We start from the raw sequence: 25,069 nt of genomic DNA, 5'->3' as shown, positions 1-25,069 counted from the left end.
TGAGCTTTAGAAAGCTGCCATCAAATTTGTAAAAAAAGATATTATCATTTGTAACTCTGAATGGAGCAATTGTCATCAAGATCATACACGTACAAATAATTTTATTAACCTAATCTCCAGATCAGATGGTGGGGGATAATATATTGTAAAAAAATCATTAAAAAGTATATGGTACATTAGATCCATTCGTGTAACCCTTCTTATATTTCTGATTAATTGTTTATTTGAAACAATTAAGGCTAATCATGCTACTATGAATGTACTTCATAGAAAAAATGCTATCTAGTATGCTCTATCTATTTCCATTTGCTGGACAAATAGACCTCATTTCACATCAAAGTTACGTCTATTTTCTACAATTATTAATTTCTATACGTATGTTTAAGGGTTTGCAATTACCAAAGCCTGCAATAAAAGACTCCATGTAGAACATGGAAAACATCTGTAACTGTGCTAAAAGTCATTGTGACAATGAACTAAAAAGCTAATATATCATGAATCACTATTACTATAATGAATTTACTGCATTGTTGAAATATAACTAGTGACAATGTACAGTCCACACAAGACAGTGAAATCAATGAAATATATCTCCAAACACCTTTTAGTAGAAGAGGTGGATATCTAACCACTCATTCTACAATTCTGAAACATACATACATGTGGAGGATAATAGTTACACAAAATAAAACATTATGAAGGTATCAGCAGCTATTCCATGAAGCCCCCTGTTGGTCAGGGTCGACCAAGGATATTGCATCCTAGCTATCTACATGATAGGCAAGCCAGTATGCAAGCCGAGCCAGTATGATATGGAGAGCAAGGTGTTGCCCATACAGCAGGCTCCCCCAGCTCCACACAGCTGATGAATCCAAAGGAACAGCAGAGACCAATATAGTTTGGCACCAGTGGCATTGCAGGAGTTGCCAGTCAGTGTTGAACTCAACATAGGACTGCCTCAAGGACTCCAGTTCTGATTTTTCCTCAGAGTTACTCATGAAGCCTTCCCCATGAGTGGGTATAGCCGCAAGGCAGCAGAGGTTTGTGATCAGAGTTTTTCTTTTCCTAGCTGGACTGCCAACCATGGCTGATGAGTCCCATCTGCCTGAAGTGACTGGCTTTGAGGTGCCAGTAACCCGCCTTTGCCCTTACTTCTGTCAGTAAGCTTAGTGGCTAAGCCACATGTGAAGGCCATGAGCTGGACCTAGTAGCCAGAGTCTATTTGAGATGTATACCATTGGGAGCATTCAATAGGTAGTGGGAGCTCATCCCCTGGCTATGACAACCTTAAGGAACCAGCAACTATCCTAGGTTAGAAATAACTGCATCAGTGTTCTACAGCAGTATCATACTCTGAGAGACCAGATGTATTTTGAGTGCGTAAACAACTTATCAAATTGGTGAGGGAGAAGGAACGTGATGAATTTAGAGAATAACTGCAAGAAAAGCCATATTTAAGTAGATTACTTATGTAATTTCTCTTAAGTATTCAAGCAGAAAACGTCTATGTTTTACAACTTGGAATCAAGTTACTGACACAAGGAGTTTGAAGCAGTGGCATCATTGTTAGTCCTGTGCTCTGCTCCTTCATCTCAGTATTAAACATGGGGCTCCATGGTAAGGGGAAAATTGATGGAAAGTAACCATGTCATTTTCTTACAATGCTATAGGTACAAGTTAGAAATAACCATAATGAGAGTATATAAAAGGGGAATTTGTTTTAAAAGGAGCATTATTGAATGTCAATTTGTTTTATGTGACAAGATTTAATTAGAAACCAGAAATAATTTGAGAGCTAAGTCAAGAATTTACCTCAGTTACATCATTTTTATTCAGGGATTTCAGGCTGGCTAAAGCTGCATCCAAAGCAGGCAATGCCTCATCTAAGTCCTTCTGAGCATCATCAGCAATAGCCTGGGCTATATTTGCCTTTTCTGAGGCCTTTGCTTCCTCTTCACTGACAGCCTTGCGGGTCTCTTCTGCAATGGTAGTATCAACCTGAAATACAGGTGTATTAGGAACCACAAATGTAAACAAACTTTTACAAATCCTTAATGTTATCAAGTCAAGGTCTTAACTGCAACTTGCCATTCCTTTCAACAATTCATAACATTTCTATCAGTGGCACAATGTTCAATCTATGTAATAAGTTTAATTAAACTTTGTGTTTTTTTTAACCAGACTATGCAACATGAAAATTAAACCTCTTACCCCTAACCATAAGTCTATGTATGCCCTCTAGTTTTACTCACATCTGCCTTAGTGAAATTTGTAACAATCTTTTAGCAGTTTGTAAAACCTGATCTACAGCACGAGCCTCCTTTGGTTTTGTGCAGTACAGACCTTTGATCAAACGTTTCCATCAAAGTCCAAGTTGAGTCTATTGCTATGTCTGCACAGGTGCAATGCAAAACTTAATTACAGCAGCATCGCAGGCACATAGCAATATGCAGTACAAGCAGAATTCACAAAAACATTAATTATAAATTATACACAGTTTTTATAAGAAAGCACAATTAAAACAACAAAAATCATAGTTAATTTTAATGCAAGGTCAAATTGGCCATAGTGTTGCTAAACTGTATTGATTAAGGTTTTGCTCAACAAGCAAAGGGTTGAAGGGAAGTAGCTATTCCTGAACCTGGTGGTGAGGGACTTTGGTTTCTGTACCTTCTGCCCATTGGTAGCTGCATAAGGATGGCATGGCCTGATGGTGGAGATCTCTGATGACTGATGTTGTGTTCTTCAGTCTGCATCACAGGTAGATACTACCAAAGGCAGGCGGGATGTACCGTGATGTCTTGTGCAGAGACCACTAATCACTCTGTAGCTCCTTAAGTTCCTGAGCAATTAAATTGTCTTACCAGACAACTAGTCAGGACACTTTCAATAGAACTTCTACAGAAGTTTGTTAGAATGTTCCTTGACAAAATGAACCTCCTTAAGCAAGACACTGTCATGCTTTATTTATGATTGCATCTATGTGCTGGGCCCAGGGCAGGTTATACAATATATTAACATCCAGGAATTTAAAGTTGCTGACTCTCTCCACTGCCAATCCCTCAATAAAAACTGGCATATGTTCACCCACCTTCCCCTTCCTGAAGTCAACAATCAGCTCTTTAGTTTTGCTGACATTGAACAAAAGGTTGTGATTGTGGCACCAGTCAACCAGGTGACCTCTTGCCCTAGTCAGCAGACTCATTGCAATCTGGATTCATCCAACAGCAGTAATGTCATCAGCAAATTTCAAGATGGCATTGGAGCTCTACTTAGCCACACAGTTATATGTGTACAGAGAGCAGAGCGGGGGCCAAGCAAGCAGCCTGAGGTACCCCTGTATCAATGGTCAGCGAGGAGGAGATTCACTGCTGGGTCCAGTTGCAGAGGAAGGTACAGCGACCCAGGTGCTGTTCAATGCTGGGTCTGCTGGTGAGGAGACTGAGTGTCCAGTTGCAGAGGAAGGTACAGCGACCCAGGTGCTGTTCACTGCTGGGTCTGCTGGTGAGGGGACTGAGCGTCCAGTTGCAGAGGAAGATACAGCGACCCAGGTGCTGTTCACTGCTGGGTCTGCTGGTGAGGGGACTGAGCGTTCAGTTGCAGAGGAAGGTACAGCGACCCAGGTGCTGTTCACTGCTGGGTCTGCTGGTGAGGGGACTGAGCGTCCAGTTGCAGAGGAAGGTACAGCGACCCAGGTGCTGTTCACTGCTGGGTCTGCTGGTGAGGGGACTGAGCGTCCAGTTGCAGAGGAAGGTACAGCGACCCAGGTGCTGTTCACTGCTGGGTCTGCTGGTGAGGGGACTGAGCGTCCAGTTGCAGAGGAAGGTACAGCGACCCAGGTGCTGTTCACTGCTGGGTCTGCTGGTGAGGGGACTGAGCGTCCAGTTGCAGAGGAAGGTACAGCGACCCAGGTGCTGTTCACTGCTGGGTCTGCTGGTGAGGAGACTGAGCGTCCAGTTGCAGAGGAAGGTACGGTGACCCAGGTGCTGTTCACTGCTGGGTCTGCTGGTGAGGGGACTGAGCGTCCAGTTGCAGAGGAAGGTACAGCGACCCAGGTCCTGAGATTTGATGATAATATTAAACACTAACTTAATTGCAGAGGAAGGTACAGCGACCCAGGTCCTGAGATTTGATGATAATATTAAACACTAACTTAACATGCTTTGCAAAGCATTTAAGAATTTCTAGGCCTGGTTGTTTTTATTATTTTGGATCTTTTCAGACATTATCTGCTGCAAGCTAAGGAGATGAATGGAAAATGTATTCAGTTGTGCTACTCTAGCCACTTCTGTTGTAGCAGTTTTGATCCATTAGCGTGTCTTTTCCTGCCTAGGTACTTCCTACATATTCATATTAACACTGCTGGTAATAAACTTCTTGCCAGACCAGGAGTACTTTTGCTTGCAGAGTTCTGTACTTCAATACAGTATTTACTATTATAACTTGCAATGATATCAATAAGCCCATTAAATTTCTTGTACCTTTATCTTTTCCATCGTTGTTGCAGTATCTTGTGCTGCCTCCTCCAGAAGGGGCCGCGTTGATTCCAACTCTTCCTGCATCTTAGCCACATCTTCTGCAGTGCGCAACAGCTACATCAGAAAATAAAATGCAGGATACATTTCATTGATTTGGCCTTGCATGCACTGACAAATTGTCATTGTTTAGCTCTTCATAACATAAGGCATAGGACAAAGTGGCCCCTTGCGTCTGATCTGCCATTCAATAAGATTATGACTACACTAGTCTTTGGCTTCAATTGATCTCACAATCCTTAATTCCCCTGTTTACCTTTCTTCTTTATTCTTTATTGGCATATGCTTTCAGAGGTAAGAATTCTTAAGATTTACAAGTCTTTTTGAAATTAAATTTTCCCTCATTTCAAATTACCATCCTTTATCTTGAGGCGATGCCCTCACTGGGTGGGAAGTCCTTACAGCAGCTTCCAGTTAAGCTCTTGCTTAGTCCAACCATTTTTGTCTTACATTTATGATTAATTCCTGAACAGAAAGGAGACGTGAATGTTTTCTTTATTGACACAATCAAGATACTCTGCCTACTCAGGACAGTACACACAGTCTTGTTTAAAAAATGCTTTGCATACTGCCCAGAGTTCTGTGCCCAAATGTGATCACCGTCAGTCCTCTAAACTCCATACTATATAGACCTAATATGCTGAATTGTTGCTCAAAGACAACCAACCTTATCCCAGAAATTAATCTAGTTAACTGGCTCCAAGACAAAGATACCTTTCCTTAAATAAGGAGCACAAAACTATATGTTATGTTTTGGTTGCATTCTCAGTTGTGCTCCATTGCTCTTCCAATGAAGACCCTTGTCCCATAAGCCTTCCTTATTACCTGCTGTACCTGCGTACTGATTTTGATATTTGAAAAATGTTGACCTTGACAACTATATTTTCATTTCATTTAAACAGTTCTTTAATTTTCCAATATTTCTATGGAAGTGGATAATTGCTCACTCCTCCTCATTATACTTCATCTGATATATTTTTTGCACACCCACAATCCCTCTATATCTTTTCTGGTTAATTCTGGTTAAGTGGATTCTGGTTAATTGGGCCTTGGTTAATTGGGCAGGTGCTTATTTGAGACAACTGTTAAAGAACAAAAACAAATTGAGAAAATAGCCAGGATTCCCTTCGTTTATTTGGGACATGTAAGAAAGGAGTTAAATAAAGTTTATAAGACAAAATGGAGTTAGCTTGAAGTGTGACTGTTTTGAGAAAGTAAAAGAGAACTAGTACACGGCAATGTTTTGAGAGCCATAATAGTGGAAAATGTTGAAAAATATGTTTGTCTCTGCTGAAGGTCATTAAAGATGAGGGGGGTGCAGCTGGTATCACCAAGGCATAGTGTAAGGGGTTTTGAATGGTATAAAAAGGGCACTTTCTTTGTGTAAGTGTGAGAGTTTTATCTTAAGCTAGGTCATGGCTGGTCCAAGTGCTAAGCAGATAGGGGCAGGTATTGAGAGTGAGTGAGTGAGAGTGAGAGAGAGCGCGCGAGAGAGACTACATGTAAGATTGGCGGATCCAAGACTCCCCTCTGACATAATGTGTCACTCAGTTTTTCTTTCTTATATCTTTTTAACTATTCAATGAAACTTCGGCTAATTGGGCCAGTTGTTTAATTGGTCAAAATGTACTGGTCCTGATGTGTCCCAATTAACTAGAATCCACTGTATACTATACTCTTCACAGTTTATTTTTCCATCTGTCTTTGTATCACCAGCATTTGCATGGCTTCTCTTCACAGAGTCGGAGTCAGAGTCAGAGTCAAACAACACAGAAACAGGCCCTTTTGACTAACCTCATCTACGCCACTATGATGCCTATCTATGCCAATCCCATTTGCCTATATTAGGCCCATATCCTGCTATGCCTTTACTATTCATCTATCCAAATACCCTTTAAATAATTTAATTGTATCTGTGTCTTCCACTTCCTCTTTCCAGATAACCACATTCTCTGTGAATAACTTCTCCTCAAATTTCCTTTACATTTCTTCTGTTTCTCCTTAAGTTGTGCCCTCTAGTTCTAGATGCCCCTTCCCTGAGAAAAAGACTTTGACTATCCTATCTATACCCCTATAACGTCTAAGATCATCCCTCAGCCTCCTGTGTTCCAGTGAGAATAAACTCAGCCTACCCAATCTCTCCTTATAAGCGAAGTTATGTGTGTGGTTCGTCCATTGTCGTCGATGAAGACTTCGACACCATTAGTCACTTTGAGACTGGATGTGGTGTGTCCAAAGATGACTGGTCAGGCCAATTCGGGCACGGAATGTCCTGGCACGTGTTAGGCAGACATGTTTAGGCACTGCAGTTGTTGCGCTGGTGGCTCTGGACTTGCGCAGCTCGCGCTTATGTTGTGCTTCTGCAATGCGCCTTGCTTCATAAGCTTGACAGCCCTTGTGGATCAGGCCACGCCAGGTAGGGCGGTTTTGTGCCAGCATTTCCCAGGAGGTCGTGTCTATGTCAAATGACTCTACGGAGGCCTTTAGTGTGTCTTTGTAACATTTCTTCTGCCCTCCATGCGAGCGTCTTCCAGCAGAGAGTTCCCCAAAAAGGAGCTGCTTGGGTATGCGCTTGTCCGGCATGCGGATGACATGACCTGCCCACCGGGTCTGTGCTGTCATCAGCAGTGTGTGGACTGATGGTAGACTTGCTCTAGAGAGAGCTTCAGTGTCTGGTACTTTGTCTTTCCATCTGATGCCTAATATTCTGCAAAGACAAGTCATGTGGAAATGGTTGAGCTGTCTTGCATGCCTTTGATGCACAGTCCACATTTCATAGGCATACAGGAGGGTAGTGGGTACCATGGCTCTGTAGACCTTCAGTTTTGTTGCTGGACTGATTCCTCGATGTTCCCATACAGTGGAGCACAGTTTACCGAAAGCAGAACTTGCCTTTGCTATTCTGCAGTTAAATTCTGTATCAATAGTCACTGCTCGGGAGACGGTGTTGCCAAGGTAAGTAAACTGGTCCACTGCCTGTAGTTTCTGTCCTTTGACTGTGATTTTCGGTTCTGTGTACGGTGCATGAGGGGCAGGCTGGTGCACGACTTCGGTCTTTTTGATGTTGATGGTGAGTCCAAAGTTGTCACAAGCTGTGGAGAATTTGTCCATATTGACTTGCGTCTCTGGCTCCGAGCCAGCATACAGGGTGCAGTCATCGGTAAAGAGGAAGTCTCTCAGACCAGTCTCCTTCACTTCGGTAATAGCTTGAAGTCTCCTCAGGTTGAAGAGCTTCCCATCCACTCTGTACTTGAGGCTGATTCCAGCATCACTGTCCTGGAAGACATCATTCAGCATGGCAGAAAACATCATGCTGAACAGTGCGGGTGCGAGCACACAGCCCTGTTTGACACCATTGGTGACTGGGAATGCCTCAGAGGATTCTCCGCTGTCCAGCACTCTGGCCATCATGCCATCATGGAACTGGCGTACCATCAAAATGAATTTGGCGGGGCAGCCGAACTTTGACATGATCCTCCACAGGCCTTGTCGGCAGACAGTGTCGAAGGCTTTTGTGAGGTCAACATGAGTTGTGTAGAGTTCACGATTCTGCTCCTGACACTTCTCCTGAAGTTGGTGCACAGCAAAAATCATGTCAATAGTCCCACGACCTTTGCAAAAGCCACACTGTGACTCTGGCAGCAGGCCCAGCTCCAGATGAATGACCAGATGATTTAGTAGGACTCTTGCAAGGGTTTTTCCTGCAATGGAGAACAGCGAGATTACTCGGTGGTTGTTGCATACTTGTCGATTGCCCTTCCTCTTGTAGAGGTGTACGATGGATGCATCTTTAAGTTCCTGAGGAATGGATCTTTGCTTCCAAAAAGACTGGAACAACTTGGTGGGCTTCTCTATAAGTACAGAACCACTGGCTTTGTAGATCTCTGCAGGTATGGCATCTGCCCCTGGGGCTTTGCCACTGGATAGCTGGCTGACGGCTTCCATGACTTCGGCTACTACGGGTGGGTCATCCATGGCGCTGTTGATGTCGACCTGGGGAATCTGGTCTATCGCCTCATCGTTAATAGATGACAGTCGGCTGAGGATGGCTTCAAAGTGTTCAGCCCATCTCTGCAGGATCTGAGTCTTCTCTGTAATGAGAGTTGTACCATCTATACTCAGGAGGGGGGAACTCTCGATAGACTGAGATCCATAGAGTGTGTTGAGGGCTTCATAGAGTCGTTTCAAGTCATTTCTGTCAGCGTATCCCTGTATTTCATCTGCCTTGGCGCTCAGCCAGGCATCTTGCATTTTATGCAGTTTATTCTGAACTATCCTGCGAGCACTGGTAAAGGTGTTTTTCTTGGCAGCTGATGATGGGTCGTTCTGATGGGCACGATGAAGACGGTGCTTTTCAACAAGTAGAGCCTGTATCTCCTCATCATTCTCATCAAACCAGTCATGCTGCTTGCGGGTAGAGAGCCCTCGCATCTTCAGTGCAGATGAATGGACAGCATCCCTGAAGCGATCCCAGTTGTCCACAGTGCTGCCTGCAAGGTGTAGGTCAGCAAACTTGGTTTCTAAATCTTCAACCAGTGCTGAAGCAATGCTGGAGTTCTTCAGCCTGGCCACATTGATTCTTTTCATAGCCTTGCTTCCTCGTGGTCGCCTCTTGGGTCTGATGCGGAGCTTCATTTTGGAGACAATGAGCCTGTGATCTGTCCAGCAGTCAGCACCACACATGGCCTTGGTCACTCTGACATCCTGCCTGTCCTTTCTCCTGACAATGACATAGTCGATAAGATGCCAATGCTTAGAGCAGGGGTGCATCCAGGAGGTCTTGTTACAGGTAGGCAGGCGGAAAGCTGTGTTGGTGATGAGCAGGTTGTGTGCTGCACAGGTCTTCAGTAATGAGTAGGCTATTATTGTTACATTTGCCCACTCCATGTCTCCCAACGACTCCCTGCCAGGCTGCAGAGCTGCGCCCTACTCTTGCATTGAAGTCGCCGAGCAAGATCAGCTTGTCGGTGCTGCTCACTGCTGATAGTAGGGCGTCTGGTTCTTCATAGAAACTGTCTCTCATCTCGTCTGGGTTGGTCATTGTGGGGGCATAGGCGCTGATCAGGGTGGCTTGACTTCTGTTCTGTAGCGGAAGCTGTAGTGTCATGAGCCGGTCGTTCACACCCTTGGGGAGACTGGCAAGTTTCCGAACAAGGTGACTCCTGACGGCGAATCCAACTCCAGCATCACGACGCTCATCGCTGCCGCGACTGCTCCAGAAAAAAGTGTATCTGCCTCCAGTTTTAGGCAGCTGACCTTCATTGGCAAGACCAGTCTCACTCAGGGCTGCAAAGTCAATGTTGTATCTTGCAAGCTCTCTGGCAACTAAGGCTGTTCTTCTCTCTGGTCTGTTTGTTGTAGGGTTGTCCAATAGCGTGTGCACATTCCAAGTGCCAATGGTGAGCGATGTAACCTTGCATTTTGTTGTGTTTGTTTGACTGCCAAGATAGGAACAACGCCAGCCGCGGTAAACTGGCCAGGGTGTAATGAAGCAGGCAATGTTTGGGGTACCTTTTCTAGCTCCTTCCTCATACTACGGAGGTGAGCAGTGCGTTCCTAAAGAGGGCTGCTCAGTTGCCCAGGTAGATGCCGAGTTTCACTGCTGCTTTGGTCAGCGAAAAGCAACCATTAGACCCGAGCCCCCTGTGTGCAGGTCCGTGACTACAGCTCCCAGTGTATCCACACCTGCTGCTTCGTTGCTCGCCCATCGCCACAGGACTTCAAAGTTTGAGGGTGATGATGATGATGATGGTGATGGTGTCGACACTAGCGCGTGATTTGGATTTAAGTGAGGGAGAGTTGTGCAGCGTCAGCCTCACTCTCTCTTCCCAATTCCTATCTGGATCCAGTGGCAAGACAAGAGTCGAGATGGCTGGAGATGGGACTAGGCGCAGTGGATGACCAGGACATCTTCTGTGTCTTGTCCTGCTCTACGCGTTCCACGACGCTTGCAGAGACCGCCTGCTTGACCATTGGACCTTCCATTGGTCTCGTCTGCTCAATCAGCCGGAGTCCATCTTCACATGCTGAGATAGACATCTCCCTATCTCACCGAGGGTTTGAGACCCGTCGGCTACCCTCACCTGGTTTAGCTGGCTTGTCGAAGTCGTTGCCCGGGGTGTGGCTGCTGTCGCATGCAAACAGCTACAGGGAGCCACAGGTGAGAGCTGAGTGCCAGGTGGGGACCAGGGGTGGACAAACTGGCTTGAAAAGGACGCGACATGTTCCCCCACCAGAGGTGCTACCCCTCCCTGACGCCCCATAAACCCCAAGCGAAGTTATACATTCCAGGCAAAAGCTTAGTGAATTTCATCTGTACACTCTCTATTGCTAGCACATCCTTCCTGTAGTGTGGTGACCAGAATAGTACACAGTACTCCAAGTGCAGTCTAACCAATATTTTGTACAGCTGCAGCAAACTTTTATACCGAAAGCCTTGGCCCGTAAAGGCAAGCATATGACATGCCACCTATGTCACCACTTTCAGCGAGCTAAGGACTGGCACCTAGAGGTCTCCTTACACTAGCACTTAGGTTTCTACCATTTACTCTACACATCCTACCAGAATGTGATGTCTTAAAGTGCATTACCTTATACTTGCTTGCACTAAATTTCGTCTGCCATTGCTGTAGCCCAACCTTCCAGCTCATCCATGTCCTACTATCTCCTTGTGCAGCCTTCTTTGCTATCTATGACACAACCACTTTTCATTTAATCTGCAAACTTACTAGTAAGCGGTTTATATTCTCTATTCTCACTTACAGTGTATATATCACAAAGAACAAAGGTTCCAGCATCAGCCTCTGTGCAATACCACTCCCAGTCAGAAAGTACCCATCCTAGCTTCTATCACCAGACCAGTTTTGGACTCAGGTTTACTATCGTGCCTTAAATCTCTTGTGATTAACCTTCTGGATCAACTTTCTATGGTGGGACTTGTCCATGCAAACCAGGTCTACATTTCTGTCTTCATCACTTTTCTTAGTTGCTTCCATCGAAGTCATTAACATACTTATAAACAGCTGAGGCACCACCAATGATTGTGTTTTCCCTCTTTCAGCATTCTCCTTTCTATGCTAAACATTACCTTCAATGCCATCAACACTCATCTTGCATACATGGCACCACATACTTCTTGTAAATCCAGAAATACTGTACTACTACATCTGTATATTTGCTGGTTCCTTTTTAATCGAACTACTAGTTACATCCTAAACAATGCTCACAAGTTAGTCAAATGGCATATCGTTTTATAGAATCATGTTGACTGTACCTAAAGTATTATGATCTAACTGCCTTGTAAGAAGATGATAGCCAATATGATACTCAGTTCTGAAATATTTTGTGTGTAATCACATAGAGCACTACATAATATATCTTTTATTGCAAACATCCAAGTCTGTCAAACCCTGTATTACAGACGAGTTCACCTCATTAGGTGAATGAACTTGCCTCAAACAATGTGGAAATTAAAATGCTATCTGCCCTGGGAAAGCCGGAGCATCTGCCTGGCCTTTGATGAGGTAATAAGGAGGGAAGCTTCTTGGGGCACATCTGTGTGTGAAATAATATGTACCAACCTTTGGTCTCAGTCACATGGCAACATTTTTTTTTGTAGGCTGGCAAAGGGAGTGGTGGGAATGAAAAGAAGAATACAATTGCAGTTCTTTGGTCAAGGATCATAAGAACATAAAACACAGGAGCAGAATTAGGCTATTTTGCCCATCCAGTCTGCTTCATCATTCCATCATGACTGATTTATTATACCCCTCAACCCATTCAACTGCCTTCTCCCCATAATCTTTGATACCCTTACCAATTAAGAACCTTTGAACCTCTGCTTTAAATATACCTCTGACTTGCTTTCACAGCCATCTGTGGTAATTTTCACCACCCTCTGGCCGAAGAAATTCTTCATAATTTCTGTTCTAACGGGATGTCCTTGCATTCTGATGCTGAGCCCTATGGTCCTAGACTCCCCCAATCTAGGAAACATCCTCTCCATGTCCACTCTATCTTGGCCTTTCAATATTCAACAGGTTTCAGTGAGATGCCCCTCATTCTTCCAAACCCCAGTAAGTACAGGCCCTACCGGCTAACAAAAGGTTCTCAGCAGGCTACTGTGCCAAGTTATTTTTGGATTTCCCACCATACAAGTACTTGTAATGCATATGTGACTATTATTTATCTCAGCACAGGTCAATAATAAAACCTAGAATATTCCTGCTCTTCATGGTGTAGACACTACCACACCCAAAAAGCTTAATGTTGGATTTTTATTTTAACACAGCAACATGTACAACATTGAGCACGTCACCTTGTCTAGGCCACTTTTCATCCTGTTTTTGTCTGTTGTCAGCATTTGTATCTTCATACCAATCAGTACAGAGAAGAGGCTGAGCAAGTCTAGGTAGCTCTTAGGTGTGATGTAGTTATGTCTGGAAAGCTCACGCATGTACTGCACGGATTTAATTGCAACTGTTTGATGGATAGATACGCACATCTGAACCTAGAGAGGAGGAACAAAGAAATACATGTTTCATGTGTAGAAACAAAGGAAATTAGAGTAAATCTGAAGATTGTAATAGATGAAGCCTCACCAATGCCTTCATGATGTCTGGCCTTGTTTCAAGCTCTGGCATTTCCTCTAGGTACGCATTAGCAACAGACTGGAGAGCTTCAGTTGGCCATTCATTAAACCAGTCAATGGTACTGCACGTTACAAGAGATGGAAACTGGCGCAGTCGGGCCCTGAACACTTCCCCAATTGGACTGAGGGATGAAATCACCGCAAATGTTTACTAAATTACTTACACTAAAGACCCTATAAAAGATCATGCAGAAGTTATATATATATATTTATAAAACAGATTGTGAGATTAATTCACAGATTATTTCAACAGGTTATTTCATTACCATGTTGATGTTGCAGGTTAGGCCACAAAAAATATACGACTGTCAATAAGTGTTGAAACTCAACAGCAATTTAAACTGACATGGAAATATTTCAATTTGAGTGACTCAGATTGGTTGCCTCAATTACCAGGTGTCTAGTCACCTTACAGTAAAAAGAAATTGAGTTAACTTGTTTAAAAGTCACCTGCAGGAAGTTAATTCCTGTTCTTTGACGGTCAGAGGAAGGAACGTACACACCAGCAATGCTAAACCCATGCAGTCAAACTACTCGAGCAGTCTGACAGATCATCTCTAAGGAGTACCTGAGAACTCTTTGGGTATGATCTGGAATCTCCAATATTTTATTGATATCACCACCTCTCTAGGATGCCTATTATCGTCTAATCTCAGGTTTGCATGTATACACCTGACTCAGGGCTTTACAGCTGAAGCCTTCGTTGGGTCATGTATGCCTGGGCTCAGGAACTGCACATACTCACTCAACAACATGATGGATATGTATGTACAGTACATGTGTAAACTGGAGGCTATGACCAATGACGTCAAATATTGTCGGGCCAGCTCCCTAGCCTAATTCCTGAGTATGCTGGTTCTTAGCATCATGGTTATATTTGCTATTTATTGAGAGCACTGTTCACTGCATTAATAGAAACAGAACATGCTGGAAATATTGTGCGGTTCAGGCTCATTTGTGGAAAAAGAACTGTTCCTCCTAATGCTTCCTAATGTATTCAGGGTTTCATGCATTTTTTGCTTTTATTCCAGAGTTCCAGCATCTGTAATTATGCTAGTTTTTATTGCTTTAGGGATATTATCCCTTTCATTGGAATATCTCTGCTACACACACCTTGCCTGAGGTTTTCATGTATCACGTTTAAGTTTGTATATTGTGCAAAGGACTTTATTAAAGGTTAAGGAATATATATATATACTGCTTTACAACATCACTATCTAATGGGAAAACAAGTCATAGCTTCCCCGTAAGATAAATTAGCCTCCGTAGGAAAAAAAGGCGTAAAAAGGAGTGGTGCGTGTGGCCGTGGAGGGGGAATATGTGGAGACAGACAGATTTAGGCCTGATCATTCTCTGTAACTGTAACATTTTATTGTGCATTCTGACATTAATTTCCCTAGTACTACTTCAATGCACCGATGATCTGTACAGATGGCAGTCAAAGTACAGATTTTCATTGTACCATGGTACCTGTGTCAATAACAAATCAATTTATTCATTTACCTGGCCAGGAGCAACTTTAAGCCAACCAGTTTTAGTTTAAATTATTTGAGTTTAAGTATTGCCACCTTCAGCACTAATTCTGTGTGAATGCAGGTATGATTTAAACTGTTGTTAAGTTAACGCTTCAACAGGAAACTAATTTTGGCCATTTAATATTATTAAATGAATGCTCACATGGCCAGTTATTTTCAGCAATATAAGCACCAGATTAAACTGCTGTTGCATGCCGTGGGGCGTGGGGTTGGTGTCTGGGAACATAGTCCTACAGGATTTCATCCACAGTTCCTTGGCTGCAATGTTACTGCAGCATGTGGGCTTGCAAACTCACTTGAGCAAAATCAGCACAAGTACTGTCCCCTGACAGACTGACCATTATTGAGGGATGGAGGAGTGAGTAACTTGAACTTCCCTAATATTGATTTGTACTTCCTTACTGCAAAAGATTTAGATGGGACAGAATTGTGTATCCATGAAGGATGTCTGACACAATATGTGGACAAACCAACGAGAGAGGCTATAATGGATCTAGTACGAGGAAGTGACAGATCCCTCAGTGGATGAGCATTTCGGAGATAGTGACCACAACTCCCAGACCTTTACCATAGCCTTGGACAATATGGAGAAGTATTTAACTGGGGGAGGATGAATTATTATGCTATTAGGCTGAACTTGTGAGCATAAATTGGGGACAGATGTACTCAGGGAAATGTACAAGAGAAATGTGGACCACTTGCATGGGCTTCTGGATAGGTTTGTCCCATTGTGGCAGTAAAAGGACTGTAGGGTGAAGGAACCAAGAGATGTGCTACAACTGGTCAAGAGGAATAAGAAATCATTCTTAAGGTTGAGAAAGCAAGGATCAGACAGGGCTCTTGGGAGTCATAAGAGAGCCAGGAAGGAGCTTAAGGAGGGACTTGGAATATATAGAAGGGGACATGAGAAGACCCAGGCAAGTAGGATTAAGAAAACCCCCAAAGCATTCTACACACACACATGAAAAATGTGAGGATGACAAGAGGGAGGGTAGGACCATTCAGAGATAAAGGGGAAACATATGCTTCGAGCCAGAGGAGGAAGGCAAGGTCTTTAATGAATACTTTGCTTCAGTATTCACCAGTGGGGTGGACCTTGACAAATGTGAGGCCAGTGTAGAACAGGCTAACATGTTGGAACATAAACACAAGAAGTCTGCAGATGCTGGAAAACTAAAGCAACACACACAAAAAGCTTGAGGAAGTCAGCAAGTCAGGCAGCATCTATGGAAATCAGTCAATGTTTCAGGCTAAGACCACCTTTCAGGACTGAAAAAAGGGGGAAGATTCCAAAATATAAAGGTGGTGGGGGTGGGGGGGGGAGAGAAAAGGGAAGGAGGATAACTAGAAGGTGATAGGCGAAGCCAGGTAGATGGCAAAGATAAAGGGCTGAAGAGGAAGGCATCTGATAGGAGAGGAGAGTGGGCCATAGGAGGAAGGGAAGGAGGAGAAGATAGGCAGCTGAGAAGATGTAAGAGGCCAAAGTGGACAATACCAGAAGGAGAAACTGATACTCATGCCTTCAAGCTGGAGGCTACCCAGACAGAATATAAGATGTTGCTCCTCCAGCCTGAGGGTGGCCTCAACTTGGCAGAAGAGAAGGCCATGGACCGGTGTGTCAGAATGGGAACGGGAATTGGAATTAAAATGTTTGGCCTCCAGGACATTCTGCTTTTGGCTAATGAAGATAATTTACGACAGGTCTCACCGATATAGGAAGCATCAGACACAATAGGTGAAGTGTTGCCTCTTCTGGAAGGACTGTTTAGGGCCCTGAAGGTGGAGGTGAACGGGCACGTGGAGCACTTTGGCTACTTGCAGGGATAAGTGCCAGGAGTGAGATTAATAGGGAGGGACAAATGGACAAGGGAATCACAGAGAGAGCGATCCCTGTGGAAAGCGGAGACAGGAGGGATGTAAAGATACTGTATGTTTGGTGTTAGGATCCCTTTGGAGATGGCAGAAGTTGCAGAGGATGATGTATTGGATACAGAGGTTCATAGGGTGGTGGGTAAGGACAAGAGAAACTCTGTCACTGAACATGTCACATTAAGAAAGAGACGTTCCGAAACTTTTGAAAAACAATAGGATAGATAAATCCCCAGGGATAGATGGATATACTGTACCTAGTTTACTAATGGAAGAGAGGGAAAAGATTGCCTATCCTTTGGCGATGATCCTTGCCTCCGCTGACCACAGAGTAGAGTGATAGCCATAGAACACAATAGCATAGACACAGGTATTTCATCCATCTAGTCCATGATAAACTTTTAATCTGCCTAGCCTATCAACCAATACCCGGACCATAGCCCTCCCTACCCCTCCCATCTACGTGCCTATCCAAATTCCTCTTAAATGTTGAAATCGAGCCTGCATCCACCACTTCCGCTGGCAGCTCGTGCCACACTCTCAGCACCCTCTGAGTGAAGAAGTCCCCCCCCCCCATGTTCCACTTAAATATTTCACTTTTCACCCTTAACCCCTGACCTATCTAAAAGCCAGCTTGCATTTCCCTATCTATACCCCTCATCATTTTGTATACCTTCCCATATGATCCAGGGAATGAAGTTCTAACCTATTCAACTGTCCCTTGTAACTCAGGACTTCAAGTCCTCGCAACGCCTTTGTAGATTTTCTCTGCACTCTTTCAATCTTATTGACATCTTTCCTGTAGGTAGGTGATCAGACCTGTACACAATGCTCCAAGTTAGGCCTCAATGTCCTTTCCAACTTCAACATAACATCCTAACTCCTGTGCCTAGATCCCTTCCTATGTTCTACTTCTCTAGGTGTCCTACAGATCACTGTGCAAGTCTGACCCTGGTTATTCCTGCCAAAGTGCAAAACCTCACCTTTCTCTCCATTACATTCCATCTGCCATTTTTCAGCCCACTTTTCCAGCTGGTCCAGATCCCGCTGCAACCTTTGATAGCCTTCCTCGCTGTCCATTTTACCCTCAATCTTTATGTTATCTACAAATTTGCTGATCCAGTTTTCTACATTATCATCTAAATGACAAATAACAATGGACCCAGCACCAGTTCCTGGCAGACACCACTAGTCATAGGCCTCCAGTGAGAAAGCAACCATCCTGTGAAGCCAATATCTAATACAATTTACTACCTCATCTTGAAAACCAAGTGACTGAACCTTCTTGACCAACCTCCCACGTGCAACCTTGTCAAAGGCCCTGTTAAAGTCCAGGTAGACAGCATCCACTGCCTTGTTAAAGTCCAGGTAGACAGCATCCACTGCCTTCCCTGGGGATTTGATGCTATTGCTGCTGCTTTTTACTGCAGGGGAGGGGGTGGTGGGGTTTGGGGTTTGCGAGTTTTGTTTCTTTTTCTTTTCTTTTTTTGTGCCGGGGGGGGGTAGTTGATGTCCTTTCTTTCAATGATTCCTATGCTCTTTGTGTTTCATGGCTATCTGGAGAAGCTGAATATCCTTTGTTCACGAAAGGTAATAGGGATTATGGAGCAGTGAGTCATACATCAGTGGTGGGCAAACTATTGGAGAGGACTCTTAAAGATAAGATTTACGAGCATTTGGGGTAGCATTGCCTGATCGGAGATAGTCAGCGTTGCTTTGTGAAGAGCAAGTCATGCTTCACAAATCTGACTTAATTCTTTGAGGAAGTGAGAAAACACATTGATGAAGGTAGAGCAGAGGGTATGGTGTATATTGATTTTAGTAAGGTTTTCCATGGTATGCTTTTTCGGAAAGTCAGGAGGCATGGGATCCAGGGAAACTTAGCTGTGTGGATTCAGAATTGATTTGCCCACAGATGGCAGAGAATGCTAGTAGATGGAAAATATTCTGCCTGGAGATCAGTGACCAGTGGTGTTCCTCAGGAATCTTTTCTGGGACTTTTGTTCATTGAGATTTTTAGAAACGACTTGGATGAGGAACTGGAAGGGTGGGTTGGTAACTTTGCAGATGACATGAAGATTCATGGTGTAGAGAGTGTAGAAGGCTGCTGGACAGTATGCTACAACAGTTCATTAATAGGCTGAGAAGTGGCACGTGGAGTTCAAACCCAAAAATGTGAAGAAATATACTTTGGATGGTCAAATTGGAAGGCCGAGTACAGGGTTAATGGCAGGATTCTTGTCGGTGTGGAGGAACAGAGGGATCTTGAGATCTAGATCAAGATCTCACAGTTGCTGGGCGAAGTTGATAGGGTGGTTAATTGGTCATTGTAAATTGTCCCATGGTTAGGTTAGGGTCAAATCGGGTGATGGCTGGGCAGTGTGGCTTGAAGAGCTGGAAGGGCCTACTCCGCATTGTATATCAATAAATAAATCACGTAACCCTCCACAGAGATGCCATCACTGTGGGGAAAGTCATGCCCAATGGTCTGATCGCAAGCATCAAAAGACAGTCTGCCAGTTCTGTTGGAAAGCAGGGCACCTCGAGACGGTGTGCTTCGCTAAGGAACGTGGCATGAGAAAATAGCAAAATTCAACCATCAACTCCGTGCAAGGAGACAGCCAGAGTGAAGAAGTGGGCACTATTTTCCAAACCCATAATATGGGCCTCCAAAACCATCTTCCTTATTTGGTTATGCTCACAGTGGACAACCAGCCCATGAAATCTGAGCTGGATACTGGGTCAGCCATCACTCTGGATAATGAATTATTCTTCTGCTATATTCCAAAATGATGACTGCTGAACTCGATGTACCACAGCTACACTGGAGATAGTGTGGACATGTGTTGGGTCCTTATGGCAGAAGTGGTTCAGCAGAGGTACCGGTTTCACCTACCTGTACATGTGATCAAGGGAGGCCAGCTGCCTAATCTGCTGGGCAGAAATTGGATTAAATAGATGGCATCGGTGCTGTACTCCATCAACAGTACTGGGGGGAAATTACCTTTACAAAAACACCAGCAGGTTTTCCAAGTTGATGCTTTGGGTCAACACAGTGGTTTGATGGTTGAGTTCAAGTTTAAAGAGAACTGACAGCCAAAGTTTTACAAAGCATGACCAGAGTAGTATGTGATGGGCCCAAAGGCAGAAGAACTTGACCAACTACAGAAAGTAGATCTCCTACAGCCGGCCATGCAGGAATGAATTACAGCAAGCAAGAGACCATGAAACAAAAAAAAATATACACTAGGTAGTGGATGTTTGGTGCCAGAGACAAAGTCTATGCACTCATTTTGCAGGATGAAAACTAGCAACTGAGTGTCGTCCGGCTTTGTTACCATCAAGTGACAGAACTTGAACTGAAAGATGGACAAAATGTTAGGCAACATTTGGATTATGTACTCCTGAGAATTGACCGGGGACCCAGGGAGGCTACAGAAGCCTCCTCTGCTGACAAGGTCAGAGTCCCAGCAGATGAATTAATGGATGCTTCATCAAGAAAAGAGATTCACAGTCTACAGCCCTCAACATCAGCTAACCAGGAAAGTACAGAGAGAGAAGCTGCCCCCCTGGTGGCAGTCCTCAAGGGTGCGCCGGCCAGCTGACTGGTACCAAGCGGGTCAACATTTCATCTCCTCTCTTACTTATTCTCTTCCTCTGCAGTTTCCATCTGTAGGGAGCAGGGATGCTCCGTACCAGATTGATTGCGAGAATGTGGTGAGTACACATGTGGCCGATAGGTCGTGTGGTGAATAGATTGGTCCTTCCATGTAAGGGAGGCACTCTCTTGTGGACACAAGCTTTTTGCGTGTACTCAGTAAAAATGCTTAATCATACCTCTCTGTTGTAGTTCTTGCTCCATGCATATGTAACAGCCAGTAGGTGCTATGGCCCATATGGCGGGGATTTTTGATGATGAATTTTGCCTGTTTGAGGCAACATTTTATGTGGGTACTATTGATGTTGGGGAGGGATGTGATCTTGATGTACTGGGTTGAGACCACTGCTCTGCAGCTTCCTGTGTTTCGGGGCTACCAGATTGCCATAGCAGACGATGATGCAACCAGTCAGGATACTTCCAACCGTACCACTGTGGAAGTTTATTGGAGTGTTTGGAAACAAGCTTAACCTTCTTAGCTAACAAAAAAGTAATACGTTAGGACCCCTTCCCTGTGATTGCATCTATGAGCTGGGCCCAGGATAGGCCATCCGGCAGCTTTAAAGCTGGTTAAGCAGCTCAGAGTGTTGAGACAATGCCTCACGTCATTAGCAGTTACCTATTTCTCAAATTTAAGGGACAGCAATGGAACTAAATATTGTATCTGCCTACCCTTTGGCTGACTTGTTCAAATACATTACAAAAACTAACAGTTAATATAGGAATATGCAGTGACAGAGATAAATCAGTAAGCATCCAAAGGCATGAAAGGAGAAAATATTACAGTGAAGATACTGACATGTTTGGTTTTGAAGGCAGTGTGAATACAAAAGACACGAGGAATAATAAACACAAGAAATTCTGCAGATGCTGGAAATCCAATGCAACACACACTGGAGGAACTCAGGAGGAGGTCAGGCAGAGTCTAAGGAAATGAATCAAGTCAACGTGTTGGGCCGAGACCTTTCTTCAGGACTGGAAAGGAAGGGAGAAGACACCAGAATAAAAAGGTGGGTGGGGGGGGTGCGTTGGGGAAGGAGGAATGCTAGAAGGTGACAGGTGAAGCCTGGTGGGTAGGAAAGGTAAAGGGCTGGAGAAGAAGGAATCTGATAGGAGAGGAGAATGGACCCGGGGGAGGTGAGGGGGAGGTGAGAGGAAGGTGAGAAGAGGGAAGAGGCCAGAGTGGGGAGTAGAAGAAAAGGAGAGGGGGAGGGAAATTTTTTTACTGGAAGGAGAAATTGATATCCATGCCATCAGGTTGAAGGCTACCCAGATGGAATGCAAGGTGTTGCTTTTCCACCTCATCGTGGCACGAGGAGGCTATGGACCACATGTTGGAATGGGAATGGAAAACGGAACTAAAATGTTTGGCCACTGGGAAATTCCGCTTTTGGTGGCCCCCCCCCCCCCCAATTTATGACAGGTCTGACCAATGTAGAGGAGGCCGCATTGGGAACACTGGACACAATAAATGACCCTAGCAGATTGCAGATAAAGTGTTGCCTCACATGAAGGACTGTTGGGGGTCCTGACTCGAGGTGAGGGAGGAGGTGAATGGACAGGTGTACACTTAGACCACTTGCAGGGATCAGTGGGAAAAGATTAGGGAATCACAGAGGGAGTGATCTCTGCGGAAAGCAGAGAGAGGGAGGGAGGTAAAGATATTTTTGATGGTAGGATCCCTTTGGAGATGGTGGAAGTTGTAGAGAATGACGTGGTGGGTGCAGAGGCTCATGGGGTGGTGGGTAAGAACACGAGGTACTCCGTTAAGGTGGTGGGAAGATGGGATAAGCGTGGATGTCCAGGAAATGGAAGAGATATGTGTGGGGGCAGCATCCACTGTGGAGGAAGGGAAACCCTGTTCTTTGAAGGAGGCCATCTCTGATGTCCTGGAAAGGAAAGTTGCATCCTGGGAACAGATGTGGCGGAGATGAGGGAACTGCAAAAAAGGAACAGCATTTTTTATTGGAGACAGGGAGGGAAGAGGTATAGTCAAGATAACCGAGGGAATTGGTAGATTCATAAAAGATGTTGGTGAGCAGTTTGTCCTCAAGGTCATAAGGAATACTCACAACAATAAGTTAAGAACTGAACAAATTAATAGAAATAAAATAGGTGAGAAAGGACATGATCAATTTTATCTGATTATCTAATAGAAATAAAACATACATGTTTTATAAATTATCAAGCAAATTTAGTAGAGTACAATTTAGTACCAGAAGCTTAGCTTTTTGGAACAGGGACAAAGTCAGACAGAAGTTCATAAGATGATTCCCTGTTGGCGGAAGTCAAAACGGGCTTAGCTGAGATATGTTTACAGGAATCAATCTCTAATGTCACTTCCATGTGTGCTCTCTGTCTGACATCCAAGTATGATATGGCAACAGGTGACTGGTGTTCAAAACCCTTGCTTTAGTACTATTACATATTAATTCTGTCTGAATTAATGTAACTAACTTTCCTTATTAACATGTGTTTGGTTGAGTCTTTGCCCCTTTCCCCATTGCCTCTGCCACAGTGCCCCCCACACCCAACCCTCGTCAAATCTTACACTTGAACATACATTGTTTTTTTAAATAACACAAGCTGTTGAATAAAACCTACACATTTTCCCTTAGAAATTCCTCTGTACTCTTCTGAGTGCACTGAATGCTTCTATTAGCACCCAAACAGAACAGAAGCATTCTCAAGGAAGGCAAGTGACAGAATTTGACTTCAATGAGGTAGAAAATAGAATACAAGGGATTAATCAGGAATGGAGGATGTAGTTGTCACTTGTCACAGATTTTTCAAAACATACAATCCATCATTGAAGGTATAACAAGGAATACTCACCTCATGCACAGTACAATATGAATATTATTGCGTACTCGTTTTGTATATGCAGCCATCATGTTGGCTTTAGTTGGTTGCTGCCCGAGGTCCAGTACAACTGGCTTCATTGCAGTGAAGATTACCTCCTGCTCATCAAAGTTGTATAAATTTGGAACGTCCCCTGAGTTCAAGATATTGTTGACATCCTCTAAAAATGACTCCTCCTTGATCTATGAAAGTAAAAATGATAAAAGCTGGAATTAAGTAGTTTGTCAACATTTTTAAATAATTTAATGTAAAAATTTATTTATGGCTGCTTCTGCCCATGCCTTTCTGATCTATCCATATTGATTTTGGGCTTTGTGGTCAGGTTGATTAAGTCAATTTCTTCTGTATTTAAAAGGATGGCCTGAAACAAGCAGTATATTGGATTTTTCTTGGCGCGTGGCCTAGTGGTTAAGGCATCAGTCTAGTGATCTGAAGGTTGCTAGTTCAAGCCTCAGCTGAGGCAGTGTGTTATGTCCTTGAGCAAGTCACTTAACCACACAGTGCTCTGCGACGACACTGGTGCCAAGCTGTATCAGCCCTCGTGCCCTTCCCTTGGATAACATCAGTGGCGTGGAGAGGGGAGACTTACAGCATGGGCAATTGCCGGTCTTCCATACAACCTTGCCCAGGCCTGCGCCCTGGAAATCTTCCAAGGCACAAATCCATGGTCTCACGAGACTAACGGATGACTAAATTGGATTTTTGAATTAAAAAACTGAAGAGGAGAAATGATTAGAATTGTGTAAAGAGCCTCTCTTTTTTTGTGACATCTCTCCAATGTAATTTGAAATGTATAAAAGCCCATGGGGAGATACAAAGAGAAAGAATCTGGTAAAACCAAGAAAGGGTAACTACAAGTTGTCTATGGGTTAATTAATATCTTCTTCCAATCTATAGTCTATAACTTTGTTCCTCACTACACACCACATAGTATGTTTTGATAACCTCTGCAAGCTTCTTACCTACAGCCTTCAAAACCATGCAAACCATTGACATATGACCAAATATAAAGGAGCTGACACTGAATGTTGCAAACTAGTAATTAGTAACAATGATTACAGAACTACCATAACATGATAGTACGCGTCAAGGGAAGAAATCCACCATCTTAATTTGGTCTACAGTGACCTAATCACCAATGTGGATGTCTTTCAAAATTCCTCATGAATAGCCGAATATGCAACTATTCAAGGGGATTTAGGAATGGGCAATACATGCTAACATTGCCAGTAATAGCCAATCCTGAAAAATGAATTTAAAAAGTCAATGCCAGTGGGCATGTTTTTATTAAGGGAAGCACTGTGCCTAATTCACTAGTTTGAAGATTTTTGGGCAGGTAACAAAGAGGATTGATGAGGTTGATAATTTTGAAGTACATTATGGAAGTTTAGAGGGACTCTGGCTGATTTTTAAAGCAACAAAACCCTCCTTCTTCTCTTTGGTTGCTGTGGGTATTGATGGGAATTACATTGAACGCATATAGTTGGAGATGGTGGTTGTCTGCCATATGTATGGCTTAATATCACTTGTTACTTTTCAAACCAAGTCTTGCTGCAAGTAGACTGGTTCAGTTTCTAAAGAGTTGGGAATGGAATAATCAGTAGTCATCAGCGTGCATCTGGCCCAATTGTGAATGATGAAGCAGTTGAGCATGTTTGGGGATAAGATGCTGCTTGAGGAATTCTCACATCAATGATCTGATGACGGGGTTGCTGAACTCCAAATACTACATCTTTATTTGTGTTACATACAACTCCAACCATTGAAGTAATGTTCTTCCCTTGATGTCCATGATTTATTTTTCTTCTCAACCCCATTCTTCTCCCCGTAACCATCAGTGCCCTTATTAATCAAGGACCTATCAACCTCCAGTTGAAATATACCCAATGACTTGGCCTTCAGAGCCACCTGTGGCAATGAATTCCACAATTTCACCATACGCTGGCTAAAGCAATTCCTC

General features: G+C 43.7%; 1 protein-coding gene across 4 annotated transcripts in view; it reads right to left on the bottom strand.

Moving 5' to 3' along the window:
• Positions 1-25,069, bottom strand: part of dnah1 (dynein, axonemal, heavy chain 1) — a 379,457-nt gene that overhangs the window by 90,179 nt on the left and 264,209 nt on the right. For all 4 annotated transcript variants that reach the window (XM_072280693.1, XM_072280695.1, XM_072280697.1 and 1 more), the window contains 5 exons: positions 23,083-23,291; positions 13,136-13,307; positions 12,853-13,044; positions 4,482-4,592; positions 1,813-1,998 (listed from right to left, as the gene is read on the bottom strand). In XM_072280693.1, coding sequence (XP_072136794.1) covers positions 1,813-1,998; positions 4,482-4,592; positions 12,853-13,044; positions 13,136-13,307; positions 23,083-23,291 — 870 coding nt within the window. The remainder of the gene's footprint in view (positions 1-1,812; positions 1,999-4,481; positions 4,593-12,852; positions 13,045-13,135; positions 13,308-23,082; positions 23,292-25,069) is intronic.

The sequence above is a fragment of the Mobula birostris genome, chromosome 16, assembly GCF_030028105.1.
Source record: "Mobula birostris isolate sMobBir1 chromosome 16, sMobBir1.hap1, whole genome shotgun sequence".
Lineage (NCBI taxonomy): Eukaryota > Metazoa > Chordata > Chondrichthyes > Myliobatiformes > Myliobatidae > Mobula > Mobula birostris.
Note: the sequence above shows the minus strand (reverse complement) of the source record. Positions and strands in the feature narration are given on the sequence as shown.